The sequence below is a fragment of the Nymphalis io genome, chromosome 29 (genome assembly GCF_905147045.1).
Source record: "Nymphalis io chromosome 29, ilAglIoxx1.1, whole genome shotgun sequence".
Classification (NCBI taxonomy): domain Eukaryota; kingdom Metazoa; phylum Arthropoda; class Insecta; order Lepidoptera; family Nymphalidae; genus Nymphalis; species Nymphalis io.
In genome coordinates this window covers 6,588,840-6,606,931 of record NC_065916.1, presented here as the reverse complement: position 1 = coordinate 6,606,931, position 18,092 = coordinate 6,588,840, and the positions used below count along the sequence as shown (strand labels likewise).

The 18,092-nt window shown below is 33.8% G+C and overlaps 1 protein-coding gene across 4 annotated transcripts in view; it reads left to right on the top strand.

Moving 5' to 3' along the window:
• The window catches only part of LOC126779476 (uncharacterized), a 79,285-nt gene that overhangs the window by 11,250 nt on the left and 49,943 nt on the right, over positions 1–18,092 (top strand). For 2 of the 4 annotated variants that reach the window (XR_007670360.1, XR_007670359.1), the window contains exon 13: positions 159–1,194. Coding sequence is in view for 2 of the 4 variants with exons in the window: in XM_050503483.1 (XP_050359440.1) it covers positions 159–272 (114 nt within the window). In the remaining 2 variants the exon portion in view is untranslated. Of the gene's footprint in view, positions 1–158; positions 3,023–18,092 lie in introns of those variants that run through there. The other 2 variants (XM_050503483.1, XM_050503482.1) reach the window with 1 other exon arrangement.

Genomic DNA, 18,092 nt, shown 5'->3' with positions numbered 1-18,092 from the left:
GGATATTAAAGGCAAAAAGTCGAAAAGCGAAAATAATTATCGTTTCTTGAATTATTAGGACTATAGTCCGTTCGAATAAATAATATATATATATATATATTATATAAATAACTAAAAAGATTGATACACTTGATAATAATGTATTTGTATAATTATAGGTGATATTCTGCGGCGGAGGCGTGGGCGGCGTGGGCGGCGGCGCGCCCGTCATCACGTCCGTGCTGCCGTCCGGCGGCGCCGTGCTCACCCCGCACCACGCGCTGCACCACTAGCCACCCGACCGCCCACCCGCACCGCTCGGCCGGACGAGCACGGCGCGGCTTAAGAATTATGTACAATACGAGTGTAACGAACCGCGTGACAGACTCGGTTGACGTCACGCGGGTCGCACGCGCATGCGCCACGTGTGCGCTTTGCGTACGCCTCGCGTTGCCTTTGTCGTTTCATAAAACTGCCAATAAGTATCGTTTTATTGTAAATATTTCTGTAATAAGTACTTTTACATGGTTTTAATGAATTCGAAACGTACTTGAATGATGTGGGCGGCCCTGGCGGCGGTCGAGAGCGGGCGTTGCGGGCCGGGAGGGGGGCGAGTAGGGTTTACAACGCGGCGTTATGGACATGCACAAAGGAGATTCTATTATATACTCATATCATGTATTATTCTCCGCTCAATGTAAATTAATGGCGAGCATCCAATTATCGACGAATACATTTTTAGATTAATGATATAAATACTAGTTTTATCCGCGTCTTCCCCCGTGACGAATGAAATAGACAGACGAATAGATAATATTGTATTGGTGAATCATTGATGGTGAAAGAGTATATTTTTATTACGAAGTCAACACGCAAAGACGGTCCCCGCGCCTCGGAAAACACTTGAAGCCTTTGTTCCACGTGAACTCTTTTCCGTCGTGTAGAAAATGCGTTATTTCTATTTTTGAGTATGGGAATAGAAGCTACTAATTTGCAGAGAGTGTATACAATTCCAACTTCCGGGCTGATACTGAGATTCTTCGACATAAAAACTGAATAAATTTATTGGTTCGGCTTGAAGTTTGAACCCATGATCTCTCGATCTGAGGCATTATATCTATCAACTAGACCAATGAGGCAGTCATAGTAACTATGCTAAATTTCAAGTTAATCGGACTCATAGTTTCAAAGATCTTGTGATGAGTCAGTTAGTCCGTGATAGTAACAGCCTGTTAATGTCCCACTGCTGGGCTAAGGCCTCCTCTCCCTTTTGAGGAGAAGGTTTGGAGCTTATTCCATATATATATATATATATACATACATATACATATATAGTATATATATATGTAAATCTATATATTATATATACATAAAGATTATGAAGTTCATACGAAATATTGATTATTTACAATCGGAAATAATGGTCGGCTTGTGTATAAATCATGTATAACTTTATTGTTATAAACTTTTACGCGATTATAATCAAATTCTTTGCTAATTAAAGCATAAGTGTAGTGTTATGTTCGATGGTCGCATTTTCAAACGCATTCAATTTGTTACAAATCAATGAACATCTTAGCGCTCGGTACACGGTAGGGACTTGAGATTTCAAGTGTCGAATGACGTCAGCGTAAGATTTCGAGCGTCAATGTGCGTTAATGTGTGCGTGAGATCGGTACATACTCATACATACATGTTATAATACCTTTTGTTCAAAGTCGATTGTTAATGCTAATCTCGGTTCTGTAGTACACAGTCTTTAAGTATATCGTTTTAGTTTTTTACTATAAGACATTTAGGATACAATCGGATTTACTTTCCCGGTTAAATGTGCTTTTGTCTATTGGTTTTTTTAATTAAATATGTGTAATAATTATCTATGAGCTTGTCAACTCAGTGTATAAAATGTCTTTATTTTGCGATACACTAAATATAAATTATATTCTTAATAAAATATATCTTTTGATGTCAATCTAGCTCTGCCGAGCTGCTCCTCACCCAACCGTGGGGAGAAATCTGTGGTGGGGGGGATGTCGACCTTCTTGGCAGTTTTCCACGCGCATTTGGCGGGGCTCACCCTTAAGGGTGGGAAAATTTCAAGGGCAACCCGCCAAGTTCCATTTCATAGCTGATTAAAAGGACGCGCGAGACCACCACATCAACTAAATCGATGTCTAGTAACTTACATTTTAACCGAGGTTGAGTTTTGTAGAACTATTCTCAAACAACAAACTCGAAACTCGCCGCAGTACACGTTCGTTATACGTCAAAGTGATATCTGATATTGACTATAATAATTATAAAACATATTTACACATTCTCGCGAGTGACGATACACGTGCAGTTCTCGTGTTTCGCCTCGTCGACCAATATGCTCGCGTATGAGGCAATTTTTAAGAGGGGGGAAGTGGATTGAGTGCCGAGACGAAGGCGTATAGCCTTTAAATGTTCTGCCTAGCAATTCGTCTAGAAAATTGCTTAGGAATGCGGTACAACATTTAAAAGATACGTGCATGATATTATGAGCGCATATGCTTGGTGGTAGGGTTTTATGCAAGTCTGGTTAAGTACCACCCACTAACTTATTCTACCACCAAGCACCAATAATTAGTATTGTTGTTTCGTGTGTTCACAAGGGATATAACATCTTAGTTTTCGAGGTTGGTAACGCATTAGCTATCTCCAATGTTTATGGGCTGTAGGGTCTTACCATCAGGCCTATTTGCCTGTTCGAATATTTATTTTCTTAAAAAAAAAAACAGACTAGCGTATAACCGTAAGTAGGTTTCAGTTCATAAATGAGATTCGAAGTGATTTCTTACAGAATATCACAGCTGACTGATGCTTACAATGAATCGGCTGATTGTCATACGGAATAGTTGAGGCTAAAATTATGAGTACATAAATAATAAGAATTGGTGTCGGGAGGTAATGGAAGGGATGAAAGTTGCGTCTTTTGTTATAAAAATACGTAAAATGTTATCATAGATGTAATGTGTAAATAAGTTATTTTATAATAAAACAATTCTTGATTTTGATTGTATTTTGTTGTTTTATTTTGAGGTTTTTGTATAAATTAAAATATTTCGAATATACTATTAAAAATCATCGATAGATACTTGATTGAATTACTGTTGTTATACGAAACAATGTATAATCTGTGCCATTATCGCCTTCATTATACTATAGAGTGTAAAGGTAAGGAGATGCATCTTTGTGTATAAAAATTGTTCCCCAAAATGTATGAAATTTAGATAACGCTGCTGGAGATCGAGAGCAACATTTTATGGAACGCGCCTATACTGCGTTTTCAAATTATGTTAATCAAATTTATTAATAAAATATTAATTTCAGTTAATACACTCTAGCTACAGTAGCGCCATTATGGAAAATTATGGAACTAATTTAATATATTTTGGTAGTTGGGAGTTAAGTGAAGTTATATCTTACATTTACACTCGATATAAAATACTACACACACGCATAAGGACTTACAATATCAGAAAGTAATTATTTAAATGTTACACGAATCAAAATGGCGTATCACCGTTAAATTTTTAGTGAGTGAGATGCGAAGGTATTTATACAGAATAGCACAGCTGAAATCTATTATTGCAATTGATTTTTACTTTATGTATAACATTTATATGTTTCTAATGCATTTTTTGTTTTCATTTAGAAACTACTTCTTTTTCGATTAAAAAGTTTAACATTCCAAATTTAAAGTTATATTTTGCTAACAACTTATTTAGATTATTAGGAAGACATTTTATATATTGGTGCTTTTAATATTAACAATAAAAGCTATTTTTTAGATAAAATTATTATTATTTTTTTGCTTGCTTTTTATTGCTTTTTGAATATCCTTCGTAACAATAGTTTTAAATATGAAATTACTAAATTACCATGTAGTTACTAAACATTAATTTATTCATTTGTAAGATTTGCCGGATTCATTTGTAAGAACTAATAAAATATTGCAATAGACATTATTCTTAAACATATTGTAGATAAAGGTATATACTTAACTTATTTAAGAAGTTAAGATTTTATAAATATTGTATCAAAATAAATTTGATAAAAGTTGACATTTGTTTTTTTTTAATTTTCTCATCTGTTTATACAAAATTTATTCACTAAGGTAAAAATCGTCGAACCTACTGCATTAAGGACTACAAATATTATGTTAGATATATATAATGATTTTGTTACATATATATTTTATGCTAAAAAGGAGTTTATAAAAAAGTTTCTCTAGAAGAGGAATAAGGTTAAAAGTTACATTTGAAAAATTATATTTCTTTATTTTTAAGATCTATCTTTAGGGAGGCATAGAGCATGAAAAAAGTTAAATTCGTGTTTATATTAAATTCTGTTTTTTTTTCGATATAAACTTTTATTCGTAATAATTAATATTGATATATATTTTTTATTTGTTGCTTTTTTTAAAAACAGTCCTTGAAGAAGGAAACTGACCTCTGCCTGGAAAAAAACAACGTTTATCTATAAGAGCCTCTTCAAAGAAATACCTTATTTTATATTTAGTTTGATTTTATTTCGATAAAAGTTAAATTGCTGTCATTACTCATGTCCATATTACATTTTATTGTGTCATATTCATAATTCCTATCGCCATATTCCGTATCCGTAACAGCCTGTGAATTTCCCACTGCTGGGCTAAAGGCATCCTCTCCTCTTTTTGAGGAGAAGGTTTGGAGCTTATTCCACCACGCTGCTCCAATGCAGCTTGGTGGAATACACATGTGGCAGAATTTCAGTGAAATTAGACACATGTAGGTTTCCTCACGATGTTTTCCTTCACCGTAAAGCACGAGATGAATTATAATCGCAAATTAAGCACATGAAAATTCAGTGGTGCTTGCCCGGGTTTGAACCCACGATCATCGGTTAGGATTCCCGCGTTCTTACCACTGGGCCATCTCGGCTATTTATCGCCATATTAAGTCACCTTTTCTATTCCATGAGGCTAATGAGCTCTTTAAAACTATGATTTTTTTATTAAATAGAATGCCAACGCTGTATACAATTTTGTTTCTTATTCTATAGTACAATCTTAAATAACTTAAATATAAAATTGCATACCTCTCTTAAGGCTAACTTAACATGCATAGGAAAAAATGTACAATAAATTCGAAAAAACGATAAATTTTCTCTTAATTTAAATAATTTATAGAATTATTTGAACATAGTTTTTTTTTTTTTTTTAATCTATTCATTTTATATTTGTCTTTATTTTTAGTCATAAGATTTCGCTAATAAAACTGGCTAAGATTTATTTTATATGTCTATATAGATTCAGTATAGTTATATAATATAAAACGTTCATACGCTTAAATTTAATATTAAACATTTTCTTTTATATCGTCTTACTGTTTACAGGCTGTTACTTACTTACTTACTTTTTACTTACTTACAGTAACAGTAACAGACTGTTAATGTCCCACTGCTGGGCTAAGGCCTCCTCTCCCTTTTGAGGAGAAGTTTTGGAGCTTATTCCACCACGCTGCTCCAATGCGGGTTGGTGGAATACACATGTGGCAGAATTTCAGTGAAATTAGACACATGCAGGTTTCCTCACGATGTTTTCCTTCACCGTAAAGCACGAGATGAATTATAATCGCAAATTAAGCACATGAAAATTCAGTGGTGCTTGCCCGGGTTTGAACCCACGATCATCGGTTAAGATTCACGCGTTCGAACCACTGGGCCATCTCGTCGTTCTATATAGCGTCTTAACAAGATTTAATTATAGTTTTTATTAGCGCCATCTATGAAATAGCTTGATTACTCTACAGATGTCATGGTATGCTAAGTATTTGAAAATCCGCCAGATGTCACTGATGATTATGGAATATTGTAATACTAGATTTTAATTTCAACTCTCTGACGGTCTGTTACGCCTTCATGGCTAAACTACTAAACCGATTTTGATGAGTATGAAGCGACTTTGAACGTCATAGACTACTTATTTACTTAACACTCGCTTCTCTCCCCGTAACACGCGAGCTAGAGATTAATAAACAATAAAATATATATATGAACGGTTTCGATTACCGACTACAAATTTTATCAATAAACTAAATCATTAATCGAAATCGTTTTCGAAATTTGTTTTATATTAATATTTCTCAAAATCAAATATCCGATCCGATTTAAAATACTAAGCACTGTTAATATATTTATAATAATAATAATATCCTGGGACATTTTTCACACACGGCCATCTGTTCACAAATTAAGCTTGTACAAAGCTTGTGCTATGGAAACCAGACAACTGATATACTACATATACTACTTTTCTTTTGTAAATACATACTTATATAGATAAATACACCCAGACTCAGGACAAACAGACATGTTCATGCACCCAAATGTCTGTCCTGGGTGACAATCGAACCCACAACCTTCGACGTGAAAGTATCTACCAACCACGCCAACCGGGTCGTCAAATAAATAAATATTTTATCTTGTGCCGACGTATTACATATCTTATTAATGTAAGCAAATATCACTGTCCATATTGGCACCTAGAAAAAAGCTGTATTCGATATGCTACATAGTCGATTAATAAATTATTATATATTCTTTTGCCAGTCGCCATTTAAAGTTAGCACTGTAATGTCGTCGCAATAAATAAATATTGTAAATTATAATATTACAATAAATATGTCAACACTTAATTGACTTTTTATTACATCAACCACAAACAAACATTTTAGGCAAAATCTGTATTCTGTATAGTGAGGGTCATAGTGGAGATACCATTAAAAAAATATGGCCGATTTCTGCCACGACAGCCGTTCTAAAAAAGAGTACCAACTGCGCAAAGCATATATGTACTAATGTGGGCGAAAACACAATAATGAACTGAAAACACTCTGCTCTATATATTTTAATCCGATGGTACGGCCATAGATCATATAATACTATATATTAGTACGACGAATCTGATACGACACTCGACAGTCCCAGGACCAATTGCTTAACTTGGGGGCCAATATACTGACAATTTGTCACTTGCACAGCGGCCAAGCTCAATACAGACGATCCAACTATTCACGGGACCAATTCTACTAACAAACTTTTACTTTATCGCAATCGAACCGAAGCGTGATCGTTGCCGTTTATCCGTTTTTCTATTTTTTAATTTAATCATCGACTATTAGCATAAAATTAACAATTAAGTTTGATATTGACACAGCGGTGAATGTTAATCAGTGGCGTAGCTGGGTGGGCAAGGCCCCCGGTGCATAAGGAAAGAATCGGGCCCTCATCCCCTCTTTCCGCGTAGTTAGAACTTATATAGGCCTTCAAAATTATAGATAGGAACAAGAATAGGAAACAGTGAGTTCAACTTATCCCTAGTAGGCTAAATCCATACGTCGTCTCTATGAGGGGTAGAATCACTATGTGCTTAATAGAAGAAAATGAGAATAAATAAACAACGACGCACATGACAATACAGAATATTTATTATACAGATGAGATTAATACAGGGAATAAAACGATTTTTAACAAAATTCTCCGTCCACACAAGATTTTTTTCCCTTTTTTTCCTTTATGCTCCTCTCTTTTTAAAGCTGAAGTTAGAGAGGGTCCCCTGAGCTCCGGGGCCCTGGTGCACTACCTGGCCACCTGCACCACCTGGCTTCACAAATTATCGGTTCAGATACGACCCGAATAAATATAGAATATACAAAGTTGGATTGGAATTGAATCGGTAACATATCGTTATCCTTATATATTAGTAGAATTGGGCCGCTGCTTTGTATGGCCGAGGATGAGCGCCAATGAAAACTTTCGCTGTTACTGAGAATTACTTGACAGTGATATTCAATACTGAACTTATTTTGACACCTGACTCGGGGTTTGAACCAACGGGGCAATATCTATCACCCCTATAACTACGCACGTTTAAATCAATATTCTTTATTTTTAACAGGATTATTTCCAGATAGTTGTTTTGTTTAGTATGATTTGACTCTTTTAGTTTTCGCTTCTATTTTTATTTGGTGATAAAGTAACAGCCTGTGAATGTCCTACTGCTGGTCAAAAGCCTCCTCTCCTTTTGAAGTGAAGGTTTGGAGCTTATTCCACCACGCTGCCCCAATGCGAGTTGGTGGAATACACATGTGGCAGAATTTCAGTGAATTAGATACATGTAGGTTTCCTCACGATGTTTTCCTTCACCGTCAAGCATGAGATGAATTATAAACATAAATTAAACAAATGAAAATTCAGTGGTGATTGCCCGGATTTGAACCCACGATCATCGGTTAAGACACACGCGTTCTAACCCCTAGGCTATCTCAGCTCTTATTTGGTGATAACTTTGTGCAAACCCTGGATAGGTTATCACATATTCTACCATCAAACAGCAATACTTTGTCCTTCGGTTCGATGGGTAAGTGAGCCCTTGTGTCTGTAGCCAGTGTAACAAGTTAAAGGGCTCACATCCTATTTCCAAAGGTTGGTAGCGCATTGGCGATGTAAATATTGATCAATATTCTTATAGTGCCAATATTTAGGTAAACCATTTGCCAATCTGTTACCTAAACTTAAAAAAAGAACAATATATCTTGCAATCTGGCGTCTACAACGAAACGAGTCCCTTATTACTGACCAGATCCAGCTACGTTATAAACGTTCCTATAAATTTTAGCAATTTAATTAATTATTACTAAGATTTTAAGTCATAGAATATGATATCAATCAATATATCTTTTCCGCCATCGAATAAAAAATTCAGCCGGCTGTTCAATTATTGCCTTTACCTTTTTTCTATTTTTATTTCAGTTGTGCAACGAACGTTGTAGAGAATAGACGCGTTCAATTTATGAATAATTTAAAGTTATTATTTACGACACATAAAATACATTCATTATAATAATGCTTTTTTAATGAGTTTTTAATTTGATATTGTTTTTTAAATCGTTTTTATATTTGTGTCTTATAAAATCGATAGTGATATTTAAGGTAAGTTTTAATATTTTATTAATTTTAAATAAAATTGATTAATTATGTCATTTCGTGTATAAAGGTGCGATAATTTGATATTATAGTGTCCACGAAGTATTATTTATAGACCATTTTATCACTTCAATGTTTTAATATATATTTATTCAATTTGTAATAAATAGGATGGTGCCGGTTCGTTTCTCAATCAAAATGCAAATTTTTAATACATATTTTTGTCATCTATTTTTTCAATTAATCTTTAAATCCTGCAATTTTAACCGATATTAAAGAAACGAGATTGCACTAACACATCCTCAAGGATGTGTCCTCAAGAATATCGAACAGTTTTATAGTAAATATAGCTTATAATAAAAAACCCCAATTGAGTTATTTTTCAATTTTGTAGTGGGTTTTTTTGTTATTTTTTCAAAGCATTATATTTTTCTATTTGATAACTAGGGTGAATGTTCTACCAGTATGTTAATTAATAATGTACACGCTACACGTCTTTCCCTTGGGAAAATTCATAATTCCCTTTAAAACACAGGCCAGCATTTCTAACAAAACTGTACCTTCTATAAGTAACATTGTTTTTTTTTTTGTTCCAATTAAAACAATATTATCATATATTTACTATTGTTCGCCAAGCGGTTTAATTTCCACCATAATCAATATTGAAAAATTAAAAAAAAAAACATAATATATGAAGTTGCAAGCTTTAATTTTTTATTTGTGATCTTATTTTCAATTTTTTTATTGCGATAACATTGTAATGCTCGCCAAAAAAAGTTATATTTATGCCTATTTATGTTTAATATTTTAAATATAGAATTATAGCATACACGGAGTAGGGGATTATTAGTATTTTTTATTAAGATTATCATACTTAAAAAAAACAAAGGCAAAGGTATATGCGCATTCGAATTGCGATCGGATTAGTATTTGTTATATTAAAATTATGTATTATATTACATTTTTAATTAAATAAAAATCAAAATTAAACCTAACTATTGTAATTATAAATTAATACGACGTGGAATGTTGGCAAGAATTCTAGAATCATTCCCCATTGAATCACAATTTCGATGGACGAAAACTGTACCAAGTGCTATATTTTTTATTTTATATAATATACTACACCACCAACCTTGAGAACTAAAAGTTATGTTCCTTGTGTCTGTACACTGACTCACTCACCCTTCAAACCGGAACGCAATAATACTAAATATTGTTGCTAAACGGTAGAATATCTGATAAGTGGGTGGTACCTACAAAGACTGGCCTGCACACAGCCCTACCATCGATTTAATTAGATTTTAATTCTTTAACTTTATTTCAGCTCTCAATATGTGCGGTGGAGCTTCAAAAATAGCTGCGTTCCTACTCATTACGATTAATTTCACGTCTATGGTTTGTAAACATTATTATTAGGTATTATATTTATAAATATATTAGTTTTTTATTGTCGGTCTCTCTATGGTTGGTTGTCTCGTTGTCTCGTCGTCGTTCAATTCCCAGGTCGGCCCAATAAAAAGTTATTGGGTTTTTCTGTCAGAAGATTCTCAGTAGCAGCCCGGAGTCTGGAAGTTGGAAATGTGTACACTCCCGTGCCTCGGCAAGCACGTTAAGCTGTTGGTCCTGCGCCTGAACTCTTTCCGGTCGTGTCGGATTGCCGTCCCATCGGATTATGAGAGGGAATAGAGAGTGCATCTGTGTTTGCGCACACACTTGTGCACTATCTCCTGCGTAGTTGGCTAATCTCTCTTGAGATTGGCGTGGCCGAAATCGGTCTGAAGGACATTATTTTTATTAGTTTTTTATTATATTTGCTTTTTTATTTAATTATATTATTTATTCTCCTATTCCCACAGACTATCCATGTCTTCGTTGAATTTTATCTATAAACTATTTTACGTTATTTTGATGCGCTTCCATTTTTTATTGCTAGTCAGTGTTACGCTTTTATATATGTCTAATTTAAGTATTTAGGGATTTACTTTGTAACACGTTCTTTAATATCCGTATACCGGAATAAAACGCACGGGGCTGTATGAATAATAAGTACAGGTATTTGTTTAGGAATGATGATATTTTATAAAAACTCACTACACATTTCACTTAAAATTTTGTAAACAAACTCGCTTTGCTATTTTGATTCGTATTATCTTTCTATATTATTATTATTATAGTCAATGTCGCATATCACTTTTATATTTCACGATCTTTTAGAAGAAGAAAAATAAACAAAGATTCAGAAAAATTCAGAAAACAACACGTTTCCACTTAACTGCTTATATCCACTTTAATTTTACTTCCAAATATCCAATAGGAACTTCGACATTAAAATCGCAATTTTTAACGAAGTTATTTTGTTAATTGTACATTCGTTAATTATTCGTAGTTTTTACATTTGTTTATTTTCTGTCAAGCTTAAAAAACGCACATTTTTGGGATAAAGTTCTATTTTCATATATGGAGCAATGTAATATTAGGACCGATTTTGCATGGTAATCTATGGGCTATGTTGATTTCTAATAACATAAGGCGGTACAAAATAAAAAATAAATCGTTTAACTCCAGACGAAGTCCTTCAGACGATAAATTCAAGGCGAAAATAAATAGCCTTAAGTGTAATTCTCCCTTTATTTAAAACTACTTAAAACCACGTTACTTTTATTCAATAACTATTTTCCGCTGCTTTGTTGTCCTTTTCTGTACATAACAACATGTACGCAAAATTTCATGATCATCGGTTCAATAGTTAAAACGTGAAAACGTAAGAAAAACACGTAATATAAACTCACATTAACATTTATAATTTTAGTATAGAAGTAATTATTGTTCATTTTTTAATGTTATAAGCAGAGGAATTAACAAAAAGGTATTAAGTTAAACAGGCCACGGACGCTTCGTCTGTGGAGTTTAAAAAATGATTCCCAACAAACTTTAGGTTTTTTTAATTAGACTTATATTTTTGACGCGGTCGCGTTCAAAAATGCTAAATTAAAATAACAACCATAGATTAGGTAATAACCATAAAGTCGAATAATGTTATAATCTAGTGTTTAGCTGCAAGGACTTATGTGGCGTTGTTTCTCTCAAGGTTAAATAATAAATAAATTCTCACGTATTAAGAATTAATTGTTTTACTGAATGTGATAAAAGTAAATATATGTTATCGTTCGAATCGGACGAATATATGGGCCACCTGATGGTAAGTGGTCACCAACGCCTTTAGACATTGGCATTGTAAGAAATGTCAACCATCGCTTACATATCCAATGCGCCACCAACCTTGAGAACTAAGATGTTATGTCCCTTGTGCCTGTAATTACACTAGCTCAGTCACCCTACAAACCGGAACACAAGAATATCAAGTACTGCTGTTTTGCTGTAGAATATCTGATGAGTGGGTGGTACCTACCCAGACAAGCTTGCACAAAGCCCTACCACCAGTGTGTTTTGACGCGTGTATCCTTGAAATGTTATAATTATTACGGTCAATGTCGCATATCACTTTCTGACATTTCACGACCGTTTTCTGCGGTGAGTTTCGAGTTTGCCCTTACAGAATAGCACGATTGTAGGCTAGCCTACGGAAGCCGTTCTCTAGAGAAACGCGGGAAAAAATTACATCTAACGTAAGAATTAATAAAAATAAGCAGCGTTTGCCCATTGGTGAAAAAAAACGTCAATCTTAACAGTAAATCACTGATTAAAACCCAGACGAACGCAACACACTTGTGTTTGTTTCGTTCATCTTTGTGTTTGTAGTGTTTAATTTGTTTTTAAAAACATTATATAAATTAACTTCATTTTAAACGGTTAATTTAATTACGTGGAATTTTTAAGTAATCAAACAATAACTTAATAAATAGCTTAGATAAAAGAACAAGACGAGAAATAACTAAAAAGAATATTAAATAAAAGTTGAAGATGTATTATTGAAGACAATTATAGCTTATATTGTATGTAACTCCATAGGCACGGAAACTGGAAAAAAAAATAGACGGAAAGGCACTCAAGACAAACTTTCGTGGTCTTAGTAGTTACTATTTAGTTGTTTATATTGTTAAATAAATAAAACAAAATAAATACGAAATATCGAAAGAAAAAAATCCAAATAAAAAACGTGCTCAAATTTTATTTGTATAATTTTAAATAAACATACTCAAGTAAATACTATAGAAAATTTAAAATTAATGGAGGTTAAAATCTCATAATCTGAGTCAGGATGTCAATTCTACTAACAAATTGTCACTTAATCGCAATCGAATAGAAACGTAATCTTTGCCGTTTTTCCGTTTTCCTATTATTTAATTGAATTCTCGACTATTGCCATAAAAGTTAACAATTACGTTTGATTTTGACATAACGGTATATGTTAACATATTATCGGTTCGGGTCCGACTCGAATAAATACAGATGATTCAAAGTTGGATCGGAATTGAATCGGGAACGTAACGTAATCGTTATAAATTTGTAGAATTCGGCCCCTGATATTTTAAAAGAATGGAAATAATTTATTTGACAGTCGTATTTTTTTTCATAAATGTGCACTGATTTTGATTAATTCAGCCATTAATTCAGCTTCATTTTCAGGTGCTATGCATGGCTGTGTTTGCGATCAGTCTATGGATTATTGCCTCGCCTGAAACTATTGTTCACACCATACAACTCTTTGGAAATTCTACGCTCAATGTAAGTTGTATTAAAATAATATATTCCTATATTGCAACTGTAAGCTTAGTGTGTAAAACCAAATGTTTATTTTAAAAACTCATGTCTGAAGAATACTATTTATTATTGTTCAAAAGCTAAGATATACTCGATCGAGCAACGTAAAAAAAAATCGGCTTATCGGCTTAAGAGCTAAGATACAGACGAACACACTTACATCAAACTTATAAGACATTTATTTTTATTTAGGGTGTTAAAATGCATTCTCTCCTGGATTATCATTAGTTGCGAAATTGCTTCATGGTACCTACAAATATCAAATTATTCAGGACTAGTTCAATAAACAGCGGCGTCTGTCACAGGATGGTACCACCGTGACCTACTACCACAGTCCCATAATGAAACATCAATGACACATTAAATTAATGGTTTTCAATCTTTTTTTAACTCGAGAAACACTAAAATTTGATTTTTGCGTAAAAACATGATTGAATTCTGAAAGGTAATAACGATAAGTTGTATTAAAAAAACCTTTTAATAATTCAATTTATTATTAAAATATTATTATTATATACGATACTAGTGATAGGAGGAGAGGGGCTGGTAATAGGTAAAAGAAAGCCTGTGTGTTGTGTTCGGTTTGAAGGGTGAGTGAGCCAGTGTAATTACCCAAGGGACATAACATCTTAGTTCACGATGTTGGTGGCGTATTGGCGATGTAAATGATGGTTAACATTTCTTACAGTGCCAATGTCTACGGGCATTGGTGACCACTTATCATCAGGCCCATATGCGTCCTACCTATAATATAAAAAAATCGGGTCAGTGGTTTTAGTGGTTTTACTTTCGCATTTATAATATGAGTATAGATAATAATAATAATAATCAAACACTGGGACATTATTCACACACGGCCATCTGATCCCAAACTAAGCAGAGCTCGTACTATGGAAACCAGACAACTGATATACTACATATACCACTCTTTCTTTTGTAAATACATACTTATGTATAGATAAATAGAGAATTCCCCCCAAACTCAAGACAAAGACATGTTTATGCACACAAATGTCTGTCCTGGGTGGGAATCGAACCCAAAAACTTCGGGGTAAAAGGCAAGTATTTATCAACCACGCCAACCGTCGTCGTTCGTTATGTTATATTTAATTTAGATAGATAAAAACTTGATTGCGCTTAAATACAAAATTAAGTTATACGGACAAATTGAAAAAGAAATTGCATGCAACGATGACCTGTCCTTATCAATAATAACGATCTTACAACCACGAGGATAGTGAGGTTAGACATATAAAGAAGGGTAGTATATCTAGACGGGCCGGTTGGAGTGACATTTGTGTGCATGAACATGTCTGTTTGTCCCGAGTCTGGGTGTGATTATCTATATAAGTATGTATTTACAAAAGAAAAATAGTATATGTAGTATATCAGTTGTCTGGTTTCCACAGTACGAGCTCTGCTTAGTTTGGGATCAGATGGCCGTGTGTGAAAAATGTCCCAAGATATTATTATTATTATTTCTAATAACATAGATATCAGAACTGACATACAATACATAACGGGTATCATCACTCGCACAAAACTGTGCAAAATTTGTGATTAAAATTCTGCTAAAAATGAAGCTCATATTATGCATACTTGGTAGTTTGGCGTTATGCAAGTAAGTATACAAAATAACAATACTTGCTTATCGCCGCAATAAGCCGAGATGGCCTAGTTAGACAGGATTGTCTTAACCGATGAAGCACTTAATTTTCATGTGCTTAATTTAAGTTTATAATTCATCTCATGCTTGACGGTGAAGGAAAACATCGTGAGGAAATCTGCATGTGTCTAATTCAAACTTCACTGAAGTTCGGCCACATGTGTATCCACCAACCGCGTTGAAGTTGCAAAACCTCCTCAAAGAAGGAGAGGAGGCCTTTGCCTAGCAGTCAGACATACACAGGCTGCTACTTGCTTGTACCGAATCTGCGATCTTCAGACTATTTTCTGTCCATCGAGTCATAACGTCAAATACAGAATACAGAATGTAAGCTCTATCATATCACAAATTCCCTTTTGACGTGTCGTATGTATATCGATGCGTTGACCTCTTTACCTATAAATAATATAATCGGCAGCTATTACACGATCTATTATGATAAACATAGATAGATATCATATACTAGTGGGGTAATTATGTTATAATGGGTAATCTTTTTTCATATTATATGAAGCTTTTAATTTATGTAGCTTTAGAAGGTAGATTTGTAAGCGGCCTGATGGCAAGATGTGGTTATCAAAATTTCATCATCATCGGTTAAGATTCACGCGTTCTTACCACTGTGCCATTTCGGCTTTTTAAGTTGCTAACATTATGTTTCATTTGTCAAGGTGCTTGTGATGGATGCCGCGTCGGTTCAAGTTGGATTATCTGCAGCTTTGATCAGTGGTCTCATATTCTTCGTATCAGCTATGGGTCTTTATGGGGCTGTTACCGGATCTCAATTCTTACTTTTCATGGTAAGGGATGTTTTTGTTATTATTCTGTGTTCGACTTTTGCTACAAAAACGCTTTTATTGTAATACATATAACTCTATTGGTTTACGCGGCGCACGCCAGTAAAGCTCCCAGTCGGCATGATTTTACCTTCCTCATGAATAAGTACATCCATTTGTGAAAACCGTATGAGATTCCGGTTAGTAATTTTTGAGTTTATCGCGTTCAGACTTATAGACAGACAGACGCGGTAAAAGGACTTCGTTTTATAATCATAAATTTAAGATTTATAAATTAATTAGCTGAGTTAGTGTGTTATTTAGTTTGTAATAATAATATTTTTCCATTTCAGTACGGGACTCTGGTTATACTTCTAATGCTTCTAGAATGCGCCCTTATGTACTATTTCTCTTCGAATATAACTGAGGTATATACTTTTTTAATATTTTGCCTGTCTCCTTGGTTAGATATAAGGCCGCAGACCCGGAGGACCTGGGTTCAAATCCCTGGTCGGGCCAGTAAAAGTTATTGAGTTTTTCTGTCGAAAATTCTCAATATGCTGGAGTCTGGAAGTTGGAAGTGTGTACACTTCCGTGCCTCGGAAAGCACGTAAAGCCGTTGGCCTGCGTCTGAACTCTTTCTGGTCGTGTCGAATTGTCGTCCTACCCGGATTATGAGAGTTATGGAACAGAGAGTGCGCCTGTGTTTACGCACACATTTGTGCACTACAATATCTCCTGCGTATTTGCATAATCTCTCTTAAAATAAGCTGCCGTAGGCGAAATCGGTCCGGAGGACATTATACTTTTGTATGTACAATTATTACTGAGGGCGGAAGGGAAGTTAGTTTCCTTTGAATAAATCACTATTTTCCCTGTGGTATTGTGCATGACTGACTGGGTCGTTACCACATCAATTATTAAAAAAAAAATGTTTTCTTACACACTACACAAATAATGATAATATTAATTATACGTACAATGTTTAAATTCTACAGCCAAACAATAATAATTAGTATTCTTGTTAAACGTATAATAAATACTATTATATATTTTATTAAATATTATTTAAGCGTTCAGGCATTAGATCTACCTTTTGTACAAATTACAATAATTTCATATTATGTTAGGATAAAGTGTTAATAACGTGTTATAATACTTGGTATTAAATCATTGGTATATTTAAGCACTGACATCTGTGACCTAAGTCTGTGTACATTTCTTAAATATTTTAACGTTTTTTCTTAAATTATATTTACAGAAAGGTCTACAGGAACATGACAGTGTTATAAACCACGCTTTGCGCGTCCAATTTCAATGCTGCGATCAAAATTACACGTAAGTTTAGGTATAACTAATATTATGAACGATGCTGATTGTACTATACAGATATCTAAGGTTACAACTCCTTTTACCGCCTTTTAAACGATGTTGCCATATTAAAAATATTAAAAAGATAGTTACCACTCAGAAAAATATAACGATATACATTTTTATAAATTAAATAAGAGAAAACAAAATAAAATAAGTTAAGTATATTTCATGTTCATTTGAAACATTTATAAATATTTTTAATCACTAATGTAGGTAGTTTAGATACAGTTGTGGCTGTTAGATATCTGTCCTTTTCTGTTCCCAAGGTTACATGAATGTAAAATCGCATGATGATCGGTTCAGTAGTTAAGATTCAAAAGCGTAAAAACAGGTCCAATTTTAATGTGAGCAAAGATTCTCATTCGCCTCCAGAACAACCAGAGCAGTTATATTACCCTGGTCATGCTGTGACGTCATTTACTCAAGCAACTGTACCACAGATTACATCTACAAAAAAGTAAGTAATATGAAATTGATTTAGTAATATTATTGGCTTTTTTAATAAAAATAATGGCAAACGTCGTATAAGAAAGGGAAGCAAGAATAAATTTATTTCCAAGTTTAAGTTATAGTTTTTCCTT